The sequence below is a fragment of the Anas platyrhynchos genome, chromosome Z (assembly GCF_047663525.1).
Source record: "Anas platyrhynchos isolate ZD024472 breed Pekin duck chromosome Z, IASCAAS_PekinDuck_T2T, whole genome shotgun sequence".
Classification (NCBI taxonomy): Eukaryota; Metazoa; Chordata; class Aves; order Anseriformes; family Anatidae; genus Anas; species Anas platyrhynchos.
Window position 1 is genome coordinate 61,804,840 of NC_092621.1, and position 18,803 is coordinate 61,823,642.

The following is an 18,803-nucleotide window of genomic DNA, read 5'->3' on the forward strand; positions in this document are numbered from 1 at the left end:
TGCAAAGATAACTGTTCTGTCTATCCTCTAACAGTGACTATAAAATGATCCTGTTGATACATGGGGCACAAAGAACGTGGTTCAGGGATGGTTGAATCACATTGTTTTCTAATTGTACTTCCTCAGGGAGTTACTTTTTTTATCCCCATTTACATATTTGCTTTCCCCAGACGTTAGTAACAATAATAATAATAAAAACATGAGGAGAGATTGATAGAAAAGGGCATGTGGCTGCTGTCCTCCTTCTCCCCTATTGCCACTCTATGAAGCAGCTCATGACAGTCTGTTCCTCCTCTTTGTTCTTTGGCATAAAAAAAAAAATAAATCTCCCTGCCATCACTTCTCTTCTGGCCTCTCCTTGCACCCTGTGCTCATTCTTACCTGATTTGATCTACTCACATAAACAGCTGACAAAAGATGCTGTCTTTATCCGGCAGCTCTATTAATCATTAAGTAGCCTCACATTTACATATAAAACAGCATGAAAGATGATAAGAAATTATGATAAACTTGTTCCATATAAGTCACAAGGCTTCTTCTACATAAATAGAGACAATGACTGAAGGTTTTGTCATTCCTAACTGATGGGCATACTATGAAGGCTTGCACAGTCATCCAGAGGTACAGGAAGTTCAGTACAAGATGGAAGATATTACAGAAACTAAAACGTAATGTGAGGCTTGGTGTTCAGCACAGAAAATCCATGAAAGGAAGAAGAAGAGAATTGGGGGATTTGCCACAATCTGACCTTTTTGGCTTATATGTGCACAGTTTGAGTAAGTTCTCTTTCAGAAGACCCAATTTGATTTACATGAGTAGCAGATAAAGATCAGATCTAGCATGTGTGCAAACATGGGTTCTGTACTGGATTATCTATGCAAAGGAGGAAGCTCCACTATATGCAAACTGCTTTAAGAGGAATTTTCCTTAATGATGACACAGTCTGAGAGTTTTGTTATTTTGTATGTCTATGTACCTAAAACAGATGTGGACAGCACATACCTTCAATAAGCAACCACAATACATTTTAAAAAGCATATAATGGACAAACAAACATTTTTTAAGTAACTTGGAGATATATGCTGGTTCAAGACAGTTTGTTCAGGAAACAATGCTAACCTAAGCTGGCAAGGCTAACATACTACTCTTTGAAATGGTGCCCATAAACTGTGAACAACCTATTCAAAACTCTGTGAAGAATTTTCTTTTTGTGTTTCTACCAAAGGTCTAGCTACTTGAATTGTACAAAAATGTCAGAAGCCAAGTTTAAAAGGTTCTTGTCCTGTATTTATTTTTGAAGGAAATGCTGTAAAGTGTGTATTGCTTGCATCTGACGCAGTAATGTCTGTATAAAAGAACATGAGTATTCACAAAACAGAAACACAGCCACTGGAAGGGCAGAAAGATTACTGACCCCATCTCCACCGGCACACTAAATTAACTTCCTTCTTTTGGATTTAATTTGTGGGTGGTAGGACAGGGACGGGAATTTGTACATCTCTTGTACATGTTTTTGTGTTCATAAAAACTGCTTCCTCTGCAAAAGTTGCATGCCTCCTTGACCTGCTTTTTTCCTCTGAGTTCATAACCTCAGTTTGCTGGCAGGAAAATTATGGTATTTGTGGCTCCAAAATAAAATTTCACACACAAATACATAAATGAGGTTTTCTCCATTGTTTAGTCTCAAGTCGGGTAATGACAGAGCAAATCTTCAGATTGTCAACATAGCTCAGAGATGAGTGGAGCACTGCACATCTGAAATGGTGCCACTGGCTCTCTGAAGACTGAGGAGGGCATTCATATGCTGGTCATGTGCAATGTTCAACCTGAATACTTTTTTTTAATTGCATATTTATATACTGTTATTTTATTTTTGTTTAAGAAAGTGGAGCTCCCAGAGAATAAGGTCTAGTCAGTTTTAAAGGACTAGCTTGTCAGTATGGTATGATCCAAATCACGTTGAGGAATTATTTTAAGGAAAGTCAAATGCCTCCCATACAGAATGGTTTGCATTGGAAGGGGCCTCTGAAGATCATCCAGTACCACATAGCTGGTCCAGCACAAAAATAAGTAAAAAAAATCCATTGTGTTATGCCATTAACACATAAAGGCCCAAGGTAAAGTATATCTAGAACATCCGGGATTCAAATCTTAGTGCAGATACCTGGATAAACCATGAAACTGACAAGCAAAACAAAACAAACAACACAAAACAAAAACACAAACAGGAATATTAGAAATATGTGTACCTTTTTATTACAGAACATGTTAGATACTTGACTAAACAAAAAAACGATATTTCATATGGCTGCTTTCTATTGTGCCAATTGGCTATTTTGTGTCTGTGTGTGATTCTCATGATCAGCGACTATTTCTGCTCCCAGGAGATGTGTCAGAAAATGCCATAAGAAAAGAGGAGGAAATGTCACCTAGCAACTGAGGCTTTATGAAGAAAAGTTCCGTGCTGACCAGAAGAGATGGAGTGAGGTGGGGAGTTGGGAGGAGGCATGAGGAGCAGTGGGAAGGTTGCCTCTTTGCTGCTCTGGGGCTGATCGCAGCCCGGCTGTGGTAAGTACTCAGGGCCCACGCTCAATCTAAAGGGAGGCTTGGAGTTCCTATTAAACTGGGTTGCAAAAAACTTGGTTTGCAAAACAGGACTTTGAGTTACTTTTTTGCTGCCTTCCCAATCTTAATTTGAAAATGATAAAATCTCAAATTGTGATGGGGATCTCCACTGTAATTTGAAAACAGCAGAAAGTAAACTTGAGAGGAAAGGGCATTATCTCTCTTTTGTCTATCTCATTTATCTCTTTTATCCTTTCCTACCAGTACCAAAGACTAGATTAGCAGATTTATTTATTTTTTATTATCTTGTTGAGATAGTAGAGAGATTATCAATAAGAGCTTTTTTATTGTTATTATTTATATAAATTTATTTTTTATTAGGTCTTTGAGGAATTAAGAGATTCAAAATTAAGATTGCTTGTTCCCCAGTTCTGGAAGAAAGCTAGGGGACAATAAGAGACAGACTTGTTTATAGGGGGAAAACAAAACAAAACAGGCTGGGAAACATTAACATACTTGAGTCAACACAACACTGAACAGGATACCCTGGTTTGTCTGAGCAAGGATACAGTGTTTAAAAACAGGCTAGCGGATTGTGGTTGAAAATTAGAGGACAATACTTCTGTCACTTCTGCTGCACAGGCTTGCATATGGTCCATTTTACCTCCTGCCTGTGCTTGCATGACAGTAAGAGTGGGTGTAATAGCATGGAGAGGATGTGAGTAGGATTGATCTGGCATACTATGCATGCGAGGCACACACAACTGCTGCTGCTTTATGCCACCACGACACCGATAGCGACTGCCCGTATATAGACACTTCTGGCCAAGGTTTTTGCAGGCAGGAATACAATATATTTGCATGCATCTCGTAAGCTGCAGATTCCAAAACCTGTTAAGAATGCCATTGCAGCACAGCAATTTTATTTCTTTATGGCTTCTTGTAGTTCAGCGGTGGGAAGTGAAGCCCTATTTTTGCCTTCTACCGGCTTGGACACCGCGTTTGAGCTCTTTCCCACTGATATTCGTCTTGCCCAGGGTCTTCCTCCACACCCACCTCCCCCAAACCAGAGCAGATGCAGTCAGGGCACCCCCCAGCTCCCTTATCGCCCCACGACCACCGATCCCACACCTGGAACCGGGAAAACGGAGCAGCACCCCCGGTGCCTCACGGGCTGCGCATCCTTCCCGGTCTGCCCCCCCATCCCCGGCAGTTCCCCGACCCCGTGCCGGTGCCTCTCCCCTCCTCAAGTTCTCCCCAAATTGGGCCGGGCCGGGGGGCGCCCGTGGGCGGCTCCGTGCTCCGCGACCCCCGCCCCGGGGCGGCTCCGTGCGGCCGCCCCCTGCCGCCCCCCCCCCAGGGCTGGGGGGAGCCGCTGCCGCCGCCTCTGCTTCCAGCCCGGCCCGGCCCGGCGGGGAGGGAGGAGGAGGAGGAAGAGGAGGAGGAAGAAGGGAAAGGGAGGGAGGGAGGGAAGCGGAGAGGGAGGGAGGCGAGGTGCCGCCGCCAGCAGCCTTGTCGCTCTTGCTTTCTGCAGCCGGTGCGGAGGAGGGGGCAGCCCCCGCCTGGCGTCCCGGCATGCTGAAAGTCACCATGCCCTCCTCCTCCTCCTCCTCGTCCTCCTCGTCGTCCTCCTCCTCCACCTCCTCGGGCTCCGCGGCCGCCGGCCGCCCCGGGGGCGCCGCGCCCGACTACTGGATCGACGGCTCCAACAAGGACACCCTGGCCCACTACTTCGAGCTGGAGTCCGAGCTGGGACGGTGAGGAGGCGGGTTGGGGATGGGGATGGGGACGGGGAAGGGGACGGGGGTGGGGACAGGGGTGTCGGGGTCCCCTCCGGGCCGGCACCGCGGCGCTGCCACCTCGGGAGCTGCCAAACTTCGGCGGGCGTGAGCGGCACCGGGGGGGCGCGCTGGGTCTGGCGGCATGCGGGAGGGACGCGATGCCTCCTAGGGACCGCGATCTGCAGACTCCCCCCCCAGCACCCCCAAATAAACCGGTGGTTCCCAGGGGAAGGCGTCAGACCCTTTCGGTAAGCGCGGGTCCACGCGAACAGCCCAGACCCAGCTCTGCATCGGGAAGGGGGTGGGGGGTGGTCGGCATCGCTGTGAGAGCCCTAAAATGCCTGCCTCGCTTCATGCGAGAGCTGTTGTCCCTGCCGCCGTGCCAGCACCCTCAGACCTCGGGCTGACAAAACTCCCACCCAAGACAGGAGCCGTGATTAGGCCTCTGCAAGCAGAGCCACTCCATTGGAGCGCGGCGCAGGCGAATGAGCTGGTACACGTTCATTCATGAATTCTGCTCTACTGCCCTGATGCTTCTGCATGGCAAGTTAAAGGTCCCAAGTGTTCAGCTGCTCCTTTCCTTCTTCTTCTTCTTTTTCTTTCTTTATCTTTTTTTTTTTTTCCAAACTGAACCCCTGCGTAAGATGCTGTTGCCAATATCTAACGTTCAGTTTTCCCTTTCTAAATGCAGTTGTTGGTTTATGCTGCATTTGTGGGTAGAAAATAACATTCAAAAAGAAAAAAAGAGGAAACTGAAAGTTTCATTAAGGGTCTCACACTAGACCATTTTAGTTAGTAAACCAGTAGATAACAGTAATTGTTAATTTTGACAACAATCAACTGTTAAAATCCTGGATGACAATAGGAAGTCTGCAGGTAATAACATGGTTGCCTTGGTACAGTATTTTCGCAGGAAGGACCTGCAATGAAAGGTACTCCTACAAAGAACACCTGTGATTGCCATACTGTAACTAGCAGTGGTAGGAAAGGCTGTAGCAACACAATATAGCATTATTCTTCACTTGCTGGCTGGGTCTCAAGTATTTGCTGCTGCCTTTTTGCCACTATTGCTACTCATGCTAGCCACATTTAAATAGGCATGGGATTGTGTACCTTTTTCCATCTTGTGCTTCACTACACACCTATGCAGGAACATAAAAACATAAAGGAGGAAATAGTCATGTTGGTTTTGTTTTCAGACTTAACACAGAAGTGTGTGCTGCTGAGCAACAGCAGTAGGTAGCAACTCTGCCACCTGTATTGATACTGCTATCAGTGGTCTATCAAGAGTCCTTTTAGCATGCCTGCCAGAGACTGTGGGCTTAATTTTTGAAGAGTTCGTGTTGCTGATGCATCATGTATTTATTCTATAGCTTGGGAGAAGGGGTAAAAAATGTGAACTTTCCTGTCTGAGGAAGGCAGAATCAACAAAAGCTGCAGTACAGTGGGGTTTTTCTACCTTGCACGGTGAGACAGTAGATGCTGAAACCCCAACAGAGGGTTTGGATAAGAAATGACCACACCCTACTAGTGCAGAGAAGTAAGCCACTAAACCTACTGTGCTATTGGATGGAATCAGGAAATAAGATTTCAAATAAAAGTAGGAAGAAAATAGGAGATAAGAACCATCTTAAACAAATACCATGGGGTAGGTATGGGAGCAAGAAGAACTCAGGGTGGTGCACACTCTGAGGGGGAACTGCACTCAAGGATTTGGCAGCTACATCTTAGTCTGCAGGTCCCAAGGCTATCCTGGAGATCCATGCATTATGTGCTACCATCCAGAGTGATGCTGCATATCTCAGACCCCTCTAGCAGCTCAGGTGTGTCTTAGCAAATCCAAAAGAGATCCAACAATTTCTCTTGGCTTCTAAGTGTAATATAAAATTGTGTTGTAACCTCTTGGTAATCTTGTCTTCAACCTTTTAATGTTGGAGGTGATTTTGAGTACATCTACAAAGAATACACAGTGCTTAGGTTAGTGATGGTGAAAACATATCTGGATCAGGCTGAAAAATGTGGGCATATCATCCTGTTAGATGCAGTAAGTTGAAATAATAAACTAAGTAACAGGTGGTACTATCATGAAATGTCTTTAACAAGCACAGGGACTGGAAGATGTCTTTTGTTAGACTGCAATGACATGTATTTGGACAGTGGTTGCCCAGTATGGGAGTGCCTTTTCCACAGAGTGTGCCTGGCAAATCCCTAAGCCATGGCAGCTAGTAGTTCTTTTTTTGTGTTGCCAACTAAGGAGTCATGGGAGAAAAGGAGAGAAGAGGAGGAAGCTCCTGCTAGCAGGAAAAAGGCTAAAAACTTGGCTAGGAGTAAACAGTCAGCTTTCAACAGTGGGATTCCACAGGGATCAGTTCAGTGGGCCATGCTGCTCAGAATACTCATACATAAGGGGCTGGAGAATGATATTTGCTTATAGAGGGTTTTTAAAGGCAATATGAGTTATTGGAGAAAGACATTAGTGGACTGATAGGACATTTAAATGGCAGATGAAATTCAGTTTAGATGAATAAATGCACATAGGGCTAGGGGAGAAAACATTAAGCTGCACATAGAAAGATGAAATCTGATTGAATTGTTACAGTTGCAGTTTACAGCTTTATGAAAGTACTGGCTCTGTGCACCCTAGTGATTAAAAATCCTCCAGATAAAATGTTGGTGTCTATTTTCTTTTCCTTGTAAACCCTATAGTGAGGCTAAGACAGATTCAGGGGATGTATATGCCATGGAACACCTGGTTGGAGGTTTTCTTTGGTGCATCAAGCAAAGCCAGCAGGTCAAAGATGAACAACAGGAGTTAAGACCATTTCAGTACAGGGCGTATTTAAGTGGTGGATCTCATGGCCACTGGATACTGTGGATGCTGAAAACTTACCTTGGTTCAATAAGCAGCCAGGCAAGTTTACACTAGGGAAATCCTTTCACTGCCAATAAAAAAATATACTGATTATTGAACTGTACGCTGTTCAGTGTTGTGGCAATATCCTTTGACAGTATTGATATAAGTTTGCTCTATTCATATTCTTCTGTGTTTGGCCCCTGTTAGAGACAGTATTCTGTCTGAGACAGAATTTTACTTTGACCCAGGATGGCTTACTCAATGTTTGCCTGTTCATCTTCCCTTTAGTACATTTCCAAAATGCTGTAAAAATGATATTTTTGTCTTTGCTTTAGGAAGATTATTTGTTACTTCCCTGAAAGTAACAACATTGATGAGTTGTGGATTTTTGAGTTTTGTTCAGAGTCTATTTCAGCTAAAAGCTTATTTTCTACACTCTCTTGGAAAAAGATTTTAATAATTTTAGGTTCTAAGCCTGTACATTCTTTAAAGACTAAAATCTTTTGTTAGTCTTGTATAGCCCAAGCTATATCATTTGGTAAAGTGTTTCCAAAATCAGGATTAGCATAACAGTATTATATGAAGGAAGAGGATATTCAGTAAGAAATATTTTGATACTCACCCATATTACAAAAATTTTGCTTTGTTGGAATTTTAGTAAATGTTCTACTTATTATGCCCTCTCTTTTGCCTTACTGTGCCAAACTTCACAAGCATTTGAGTTGAAACTAATGCTGTTATTGTAGGCATACTGCAAATCTATTAAACGATCAAGAGCACTTGGAAGTATCTACTACCAAAATATTTGGGACTTTCTTTTAGTTTCTTAAATAAGATCAAAACAAACAAACTCAAAAGTCACTGTGTGTGTGAGTGTGTGTGAGTGTGTGTAAGAAGGAGTCAGGATCTTCCAAGGTTACATTTTACTTAGTTGTGTGATCCTTGCTGAGGACCTGAAACTGAAAGATGCTTGGTACTTGCAACTTTGAATTGACAGTGTGAGCTGAATGTCCTTGAGGAATTCTGAGCACAGAGAGTTTAAATCCAAAGAGTGGTTTACACTCAAGATTTCAGTGTGCAGGATGACATTTCTTAGTCTGTCAATCCTGTTTATGAATGCTGATATAGTAGCATTTACTTTTGCAATGGCAGCAGTAGATGAAATCAGGCAACTCCTTTGTATAAGCTTCATTTTATAGAAATGGGTTGCTTTTGCACTTAATGCTTTGAAGTTCAAACAGATTTTGCTTTGAAAGTGTTCCAGTTAGTTTCTCTTCCATTCATCCATTTTTAAAAAATATAGAAAGTGGGACTTATTTTCTGTCTCAACAGTCGTTTGTTATACAGACTGTTTGCCATGTTCACTTTGAAAAACACTTGCTCATTTTTCATTGGGATGCATTTAAAGTAGGTCACTCCCTTCTTCAGCTGCACTTCTTACTTGTTTGTGACTTTCAGTACTGGGCTTGAGGATTTTGTAGGGAGACACGTGTGCTGCTGATAGTACCCGGTGCTAGCTGTCTAAAAATTTTGGGGGGGAGGGAAGGAGGAGGAGGTGGGCTGCTTTGATAAACCAGATTGAGAATTCCACATGGAGAATCATCTTTGAGCAGGAACTGCACGGGTAGACTTGCCTCTGCCCAGGTCATGTAGTGCCACTAATTGCAACTTGCTTTTTACCCTGACAGCTCACATTTGCGGATTAGCAATAGGTGTTTTCATGCAAGCAATTCCTGCTGATCAGCTAGTAGGGAAGGTTGTTGAAGATGAGGGTCTGAGGTCTTGCTTAGCATTGTTGTGGTGTATCGGGACCTTGCCTGAGGTAAGAAGATAGGAGTAAGACAGGACATGGGGTCCTTGTGGGTGCTGGCAAAGGCATATGGAAGTAGGTGGACATGGAGAATTGTCTTCACGCATTGCACCAGGTCTAGCTGAAGATTTGCACATCCTTTCCACTTGAAAGGATATGTCCCATCTTTGTCCTTGAAAAATATCTTAAACATGTGACAACAGGCTCTTCCATGGTGAACATGGGCTTTGCCTCTTCTATTAAAGCTATGCTCTTATGGAGAAGACAGTCCAACTTTAATCTGGCCAAAAAGAGGACATCAGAAATTTTTGTGAAGTGAAATGATGCTCTAAGGGAAGAGAGCAAGGGGTAGGTTGGGGGGGGGAGGTGTTGTCAGTCATTATTAAAATGTATGTTGACCTACAGAGAGTCATAAACAAAAAATTATATCCAACAGTGAATTCTTTCTATGGAAGCTCTATAGCTTCTCAGCCCAGTGTTCTGGGTGAAATGCATGGAGTTGGTACCAGAACTTGTCATGGTAATAACCCACATTTTGACAACTAAATCACTTTATTCGGTGAAGGGAGAATATTTTCTTCTTTGCATCTTGTTCAATTCAGTAGTTTGATTCAGAACTAAAAAAATAGGTGTTGAAGAAATAACTAAAGAAAATTTCCTCTATGATTCTTTAATTAAAAACAAATTGAGAAATAGACATACCATTTCACCTAACGGTCTCTAATAATGGAGAAAAATGGGCAGGTATTTTGGAGAAAAAAAAAAAAGGTAGGCATGTGAACCTTGCCATGGAAGATTGTTTTTAACTCTTGCTGTCCAAACACCTGTCTTAGATGCTTAGATACTTGTCTAAAAAATAACTCTGTCAAAACATCAGACTTTGTTTTAATTCCTTTACAGTTGGGATTTGTGACAAAACTCTTATTCTCCTGCATCTAGGAGAATTTATTTGAACTGCTAACTCAGCACTTGCTTCACTGGGGCTTAGAAAATAGATGATAAAATACACATTTTACAATGGATTATGTGTATATCTGATTCCTTTTGATACTTTGATTGAGGCATTACTGCATTACTTCCATCTTGGAATGACAGAAAATAGGTTTGCTACTGTGGATAAAACGTTTATGTCAATGCTTGTGGCTAGTCACATCAGAGAAGCTAAATCTGCCATAGCCTAATGCCTTCTAGGAACAGGTTAATGGTTAATTGGTTGTGTGCAAGGAACTGTCCTGTTACCTCTGAAAATAAACAGATACTCAGATAACTTAGATAATTTTTTTTTTTTTTTTTTAGTACAAGCAGTAATATTTTGTCTAAGTCCTATCTTCATTATTTCAAAAATAGTATATTTTAAATAAGCTTTTCTTCTTCTAATTATGAACCAAAATAGACTACTGATGAGAGCATGTATTTCATGCTTTCATTTACAGAAGCATTGCAATTTTATTTTTAATGTTATATTGCACCATTTTTTAAAGGGTAATTTGTGGATCCATCTATACTGAAGTTTTAATTTGGATCATGAGTGAAGTTTTTGAAACAAAAGTCTCAGTTATCCCCTCACACCATGCGTTGCTCATCATCACGGGGAATTCTTGGTGTGCACAGAGCAGACTGAATGCTGAGAAGACACAGTTCAGGCGTACTTAATCCACTCTAACCTCTTGTGAACACTCAGTTCACAGGACCAGGTTATAGCTAGTCTGAAGTAAAAACTGCAGGAAGTTGGTATGTTGGTATTAGCATGTTGGCAAGATCTGTTGCTCTCCTACTGCACCATACTATGAACTAGTGCATATCTAGATTATATGCCCTAGTGATACTGTATTTGAACCTAAATAGTTAATCTGCAAGATGAGGATAGAATGCTTATAGTATCACACACTCAACATAATGCTCAGGTCAGTGTCCGTCTACTCAATTTTTAATTAACTTATTAGCTACAGGGAACATATATTATGTTAATGAAAATTTAGTGCATAGAGTGGGCAGTGAAAGAATAGTTAGACCTTGCAGAGTATTGCATTACCTTTGTACTCTTATTAATTAGTCTGTGTACTGAGTGCATTGTTCTGCCAATAAATTGAGCCATTAACATTTTTTTCTATAAAATGAGGGCTGGAGCTTTGAATAGCTGAAATGAGTAGATGATCATTCTGTGTAATTTTCACAGCTTTCTTGAACTTAACAAAAAGCTCTTAATAGTTCTATGATAACACTTTTTGAACTATTTTTTCTTCAGTTTCAGCTTACTTATCCTTCAGCCCCTATGCGTTTTTGTCATTGGTTTTACTTCTCTTCTTTTTAATTAAAAAATGTATTTCTAATGAAGAAAATGAATAGCTCTTGAAGTAAGTACTCTCAAGAATACTGTAGAAATTTTTTGCGGATACAGCTTTTAGGAGTTGAAAGTAATGACATCATTTGTGTTAATACAAGAATATGTCATATTTGAAAAACATTACAGTAGGCTACAAGGGGCCAGATATAACAAAGTTGTTCTTTGAGCTTGGTACAGAAACAGTATATGTGAAATTGAGTAAGTATTTGCAAGTTCAGTTGAAAACATTTTTCTAAGTGCGACTGTATGAAATGCTTAAATGATTCTAGATGGAAGACAGGTAAACTTACTGAAGTCCTGTCATAGAAGAGTTAAATAGCTATCTGCTAATTCCACTGTCCATTTTTAGGTGTGTGTCTGAGTATACATGGTATTGTGCAAGGAATTGTAATGATTGTAAACTAAAAAAAAAAAAAACAAAAACAAAAACAAAACAGAATTCTATGGGTAACAGATGTTTAAATGCTTGCTTACACTGCAAATAGCCACATTTCAAAACCCTTGTTTTCAATTATGTGTGGTAGTCTGCGGAAGAATACTCGCTCTTTGCTGTTACACATTCATCCAAATGCTTGCTAGGAGGGGCTAGCTATCCACTCCAGAGACTGTAAGACACTCAGATTGAAGAAATTTTAACTCACTGAATATTATCTGAAAAGGTCAATTGGGAACTAAAGAAGTGGTCGTCCCCAGCACTTGTCGTGTGTATAGTACAAGTAGCTGAGCTGTCTTTTCACAATAAAGACAAATGTATTTTGTGTGGTATTCTACCCAGAAAACTGGCATGACTTTGGGAAAGCAACCTTCTAATAAGAAATGTTCTGTTAAAAAAAAGTGCAAAGATTGGGATATTTCTTTCGTCTATGGAGGTTCAACAATCATGAATCTTAGGAGTTACTATTGCATAAAAAGAAAAAAAAGAAAAAAAAGTAATCCTTTGCACTTTCACAGTGAAACAGAATTTAGGCCTATACACTTACATATTTACTATTGATTTCTCCATTTAGGAGTTCTTACCAGTTCTGCTTTCTCTCTTTACAATAAGCAAACCTTTATTATTTGAACAGAGTCATTAATTTCACAAAGGATAATCTTTTTACAGTGTAGTGATACTTATTTGAGAAACGGTAGGTAAACATGCCATGGGTTTTAATAATGATGCTGCTTTTAGTTCTTGGTTTGTCTAATATCTTTTTTAGTATTTACAGCTTTTCTGTCTCCCTCGTTTTAAATAATGTATAAGAACGACAGCTTTTACAAACACTCATTGGTACCTTGGAAATACTCTTCCACATGTTAGTGATCCTTCATTTGGCTTTGCATTGCCAGTGTCTTCAGTGAATCAGTAATCACCAGAAAATGCATTTCAACTTACTTGTTCCTGTTCTTAAAAACTAAAATTATCTTCTAAGTTACTTTGCTGTGTTGGGTTTTGGAATCCGAGAGAGCAGCTTTGTGATATGTAAAATGGCATATCGGGTAGGATTGTTTGTATTGTGGAAGCACATTTTCTTGTTGTTGTTTTCGCCTTTGCCTTACTTTTCTATCTCAGTGTTGCAAAAGGTCTTTTCAGAGGCAGAAGCACACAGGATGCATTTTTCCAGTTTACCCATGTTAGTTTTTAAATGTCTGGAAACTTCTGAACAAGTCAAGAGAAATGTACTTCTTTCTTTCTCCTCTCCAAGGCCTGTGATTGTAGCCTGTGACACTTTCCCAGCTCTTTCTAACCTGGGAAATAAGACCTGTTCTGGGAGCTAGCTTTATTTTTTGCTGTGACCAGGGTTAGTAGGGAAGGTGCAGGTCAGAGTGATCTCCTGGCTGGCAGTATGCTTTGCAACAGACCAGATGTACTGGATCTACTGAGGATTATGTGTCTTTAGGGCAGAATGACATTTCCCCTGAGACTACTGGGCGGCAAGGGAGGGTTGTGGCTGGGTACGTGGAAGCCTGCGTATCTCCTGGGTTAGCTCTGTTTTTTAAGATCTATTAGCATGGTGCAATAGGAAAGATCATTGAGGATGAGATTTTCTAGAACATTTTCAATGTGGGATGTTTGATAAGCATATGCATTGTGTATCCTCAATTTCTTAGACTACATAGTGTTTAAAACAGAAAGATAGAGTAGTGGTGATACAACACTATAACAATACCCATTGCTAATGTATGTTTTTGTTATAGAATGTAAACAAAAATGATATAGTTACTGCCATAGGTTAAAACACACCGAGCATCAAGAACCATCAATATTTGCATCCGTTGTTCTGAGACAGGATTTCCAAGGCAGCATTGTGTTATATATGGAGTGGTAATTCGTGTTGAGAAAATGGTTGATATTAATAAAGAAGGGGGAGATTTGGGAATGTGGCCTTGGGGGTTGGAAAGCCCCATGGTTGAGATAACATTAGACTCTTATCGACCAGGCCAGCAGGAATATAAAAGAGTTTAGAGGGAACAAAGGGTGATTCAGGAGACTCCATGCAGTCTCCGGTTTCTTGTTCTCCAGCTGGTTCTCTTGTTCTCCAGCCGTTAAGGCATGGATGTTTCTGGGTGTTTGCTGTTGCTGTTACATTCAAAGTTGTCTGACCAGTGAAAAGTTTGGAAAAGAACTTGGAGAGAAGGGTATAAGAGGGGGAGCCTTCCCTCAAGATTAAAAAGGCAGCACCATGAAGTTACATCAATAAAGAAGCAGGAAAAAGAAGTGAAGAGGAACAGGCTGGCAGAATGGAGACCAGGACGGGAGCAGGCACATTGATTATCTCACAAAGACAGGTTTGGCCAAACTCAGCAAACTGCTCAGAGGAGCTCGTACAGAAAGTCACTGGAAATGGGAGCACTGGAGCTGGAGAGAAGCTCGAGCTGAGAGAAGCTGAGAGAAGACTGTCCTGGTAACCTTACAGCTTATTCTCCTTATTAACAATTGGACAGTTTATGAGCCTGAAATACGGGACCAAACTGAGGTCAAGGTGTGGGACTCTGCAACTAAAAGTGACAAGGTTGCAGTGGGATTGCTCGGCACCTGGCGAGCAACTGCTGAGGTCTTAAAGAGCCGTGTGGGGCCACAATCACAAACGTGTGGCTTGCCAGATAGTGAGGGAGCTGCGGGCTCCTTTACTGATCCGACTGCTACGCCATCGCCATGGGCCTCTCTGCTGCTACAGCCATCGAAGGCTTTTGCTGTTACGCCCCCTGGTGACCTGGACTTGCCTTTTGACCCAGGCCTATTGGCCTTGAAAACGGGATGGATATGCTTTTCTTCTATCTGGGAAGAATGGGATACATAAGGCCTGAAAACCAAGTTGACTGTTCAAAAGCAATGGAAAATGGAGACTTGTTTGTAATCAACAAAAGGAATTCAAAACGGAGGCTGTTAAGTTATGGAACTTAAAGGATTGTTTGTTACCTATCCTGATTGTATGTATGTATAGGCATACTCGGGTTATTGTGTAAAACAATGTTCTGTATACCTGTATTTAGAATGTTTGATGTTTGTGTGTGCGTGTTGGTGGAGTGTAGACACCCCGCACACCCAGCGCTGTTTACTTGCCTTTTATACCTTTTAGAAATATTTGTTTTATAAATATTACAAAATTCAGATTAAATTCAGTCCTCATTTATAACAATTGCTTTCCTTGTAAAATAATTCTAAAGATAGGTGACCCTTGGAAGAGACCATTCATTCTGTAACAAGCAAAACTTAACATTCTCTTTGAATTTCATCCACAGGGAATAACAGGAGAGTAATTATTTGACATGAACCACCAAATTACATGGTTAGAATTGAATGTTAATTCTAACTGAAGTGAAGTAATTGTCTGAACAACTTAGTGCTGCAGCTTAAGTTCTCCTCTTTTCACATATACAGTTATCCCTGCTAGAATTCAAGAACCATAACATGTAAATCAAAAGATAAAGAAAATAACAACCCATCTGAGGGGAAAAAAAAAAAAAAAGTATGTATTTATAAAATGTGTTGCTCTTTGACAGTTTACTATCTATTTATCATGGCTTTTCTGGGGATAAAGCACTGGCAAAACAAGCCCGACATTCCAAATGCATAGCCTCAAAAATAGCAACATAAAAATTTAAACCCTTGAACAAATGTATAGTCTCTGCTAAGACGCATAGCTCACTGTGAGCATCCATATGTCGTGAATAAGGTGCCAGAATTGCAACTTTACCTCAGAGCTGATGTCATCTCCTCAGTCCTTTTCTCCAAATTCGCCCCACTAGAAGCAAGTGATGCATCTCTCCTCTGGCTTTTCTCCAGGCTTCTTGGAAAAAGCAGTTGCTCAGGTTTAAGGAAGAACAGAATTCTAGAACAATTTTCTTTTCCTCTGAATATTTTTTCCTTCTTGAAAGTATTCATAGTTTCTTCTGAGCTGAGGATATCATAAACATATCAATACCATTACTTATATTCTATCTTTAATCTTTAAAACGTATCCATATCCAACATATCTACCAGGTTCATTGCCTTTATGAAATCACACTACATCTTAAAATATTATTTTTTTGTGTGTGTGTGTTTTTGATTATGAGGATGACCCTGATTGTTCCACAAACTTTTGGAGAACTGAATATTGCATAAACAAAAAAGGTTCTATGTATGGTTTGATTTTGTTTTCTAATGCGGTAGCAGAGCATTCTGTGACAGAGGGAGTTTGTCAATCAGATCAGTCATGACAAATTGTGTATAGCTTGTTGGCATTTTTTCATATATAAAAAAATAAATAAAAAATCACTGACACTGGCAGATAACAAATTCATATAAAGAAGTTGAGATTAGCTCAGAAATTAAATCCAGGGTTTCCATTTTAATCTTAATAAACTATATTCAGTGAGCAATTTTGCTGTTGTGAATGAATGAAATAAAGAAGCATGTGAGATCTTAATGACTATCCATGGAATATAGGTCTAGTATTATATTAAAGTACTTTTATATTAATATTCTTATTGATTTTTATTTAAATAATCCTGTTAACAGAGGCACACTGCCTGTACCAAAGACTGTTGTGCTACATGATTTTATTTGGTTCTTAGTGTTAAAAAATAATACTGTGCTAAAAAGAGTGGATTTACATACCCTTTCTGTAGAAGGCTGATCATAATTTGTACAACTTTCAGATGATAATGAGACCTCCTAGCTGCTAATGCTCTTTGGAGACTAAGTTTGAATTTTATTTAAACTAGAGAAAGTATGTCTTTCAGACTTGTTAAATATACAAGATGTTTGCTGTTTGATTTATTAGCTGTCCTGCACCAGTCCAACATTCTGGACCAATGAGAGTATTTGAAGAACATGCTTTTTTTTGGACAAGTGTGTCATGGATGAGTACAGATTTTTTCTTAATCTACATTTCTGGATTAACAAATTACCATTCTGTTCTGGTATATGAACACAGTGCCTTACAGTTTTTTACTTTCCTGGTGGGGAGTGTTTGCTTACTAGCTTTCCATGGTGTTATAAACAAAATCAAAGCATAAGGACCTGCAAGATACGTCTGCATGGATGTTTTTATCTTCTGGCTTCATTGGATGCCTCCCACGCCAGTTCTTTTTTGCTGTAAGCGCAGCAAGCAACCTACCTCACTAAATTCGCTTCAAGCCCTCATCATTTTCTGGCTTATTAATTTAGTAAAATGAAAAAGAGAAGGGCTGAAAAGTTAATTTTATAATGCAAAACAGCACTTCATTGAATCACAGAACATCCTAAATTGGAAGGGACCCACAAGGATCATCAAGTTGAACTCCTGGCTCCACACAGGAGCACCCAAAAACCAGACCTTGTGTCTGAGAGCATTGTCCAAACACTTCTTGAACTCCAGCAGGCTCAGTGCTGTGACCACTGCCCTGGAGAGCCTGTCCCAGTGCCCGACCACCTCTGGGTGCAGAACCTTTCCCTAACCCCCAGCCCAACCCTCTCCTGTCCCAGATCTATGCCATTCCCTCGGGTCCTGTCGCTGTCCCCAGAGAGCAGAGCTCAGCGCCTGCCCCTCTGCTCCCCTCATGAGGAAGCTGCAGGCCACCAGGAAGCCTCTCCTCAGCCTGCTCTACTCTGGGCTGAGCAAACTAAGGCACCTCATCTGCTCCTCATACGTCGTGCCCTCCAGACCCTTACAATCTTTGTAACCCTCCTTTGGACACTCTAACAGTATTATGTCTTTACATTACAGTACCCAAACCTGTACACGAGGCAAAACACTTACATGGTGTAGATAGTGATTACCATTTAGAATATAACTAGTTGTTGTTGTTTTGTTTGTTTGTTTTGTTTTTTGAAGAAAGGAACATGAAGAAGTATGACAATTTTTTTTTTTCTTTTCTTTTCTTTCAGGCTTTGCAGCCAGATGTAAACTGCAAGTGTTTATAGAGTGCACCATTCACTGTATGGTTGTCTGTTATACTGGTAGGGGATTAATTTAAGTTGAAAGATGAAGCCAAGGCTAGTCTGAATAAAGCATTCTTGTAACACCAAGTAACTGCTTGTACTGGAGCAGTACTTTTGACACTAAAAAGGCAATACTACATTAATTTTGTTTGCTGCAGGAGGCAGAAAAGTGGAGTCTGATTCTCCCTTCACAGCAATTTAATTCAAGAATATCTTAACTACAAACAAGAACAGAATTTGGACTGGTAGTTAATCTGTGTCTGAGTAAAATCATTAATCGATTGCCAAATTATGTCAATGGGTATCAGAAAACATGCAAGTTAATTATTTTTTTTAATTTAAATTCAAATCGCATCTCTATGCATAATTCATATACGAGGTGTTCAAAAGAAGGTGGAACAGAATTAAAACTGAGTGAAAAAACATTTGATTATTACTATAAGACCTTGCTCAAAGAGTTTATTTGATTGGCAGTAGCATAGAGAGAAGACTCGTCTGTTTCCAGAGAATCATTCATTTAAAATGAGAAAACAATCCAGGTCACCTCCTTCCCTGCCTTCACCTTTTAAGCAGCACAATACCTATTTGAGTATGTAAAGATTTGGCTTGTTTAGTTAAAAGACAGTAGCCCGAGTTACTGTAAGGTCATTTCAGCTGGCTTGATCTATACTTGTTTATTGTTCTTGCAACAGTAATAATTAAAAAGGAAAGGAACTAAAATTTTTGTAACCTTCTCACATTCTTTTTTCTACATGACTTTAGATAAGATGAAACATCTTTTGTGATGGAAGTAATCTGATTAGAATTTCTCTTGCAGATAACCATCTAAATTAAAGCTGGTGATATTTATTCTTTAAATAGATTGTCCAACCTACTGCTAGTTTTTCTCCTGTCAGTCCATATTTTGTGAACTGGTTATGTTTGTTAATTCTGAATGAATACAATAAATATTTACCAGATAACCTGTTAAAATAGTTTGACATAGTGCTTCACATAAATCGCATGTTTTAGCTCTACTGAATACCTAATAAGATCATTTAATTGTGTTTTTCCCACAGCCC

General features: G+C 40.3%; 1 protein-coding gene across 2 annotated transcripts in view; it reads left to right on the forward strand.

Moving 5' to 3' along the window:
• Positions 1-2,431: 2,431 nt before the first annotated feature.
• The window catches only part of CAMK4 (calcium/calmodulin dependent protein kinase IV), a 166,758-nt gene continuing 150,386 nt past the window's right edge, over positions 2,432-18,803 (forward strand). For both annotated transcript variants that reach the window (XM_038170524.2, XM_072031201.1), the window contains exons 1-2: positions 2,432-2,568; positions 4,100-4,322. In XM_038170524.2, the coding sequence (XP_038026452.2) occupies positions 4,141-4,322 (182 nt within the window). In that variant the 5' untranslated portion in view covers positions 2,432-2,568; positions 4,100-4,140. The remainder of the gene's footprint in view (positions 2,569-4,099; positions 4,323-18,803) is intronic.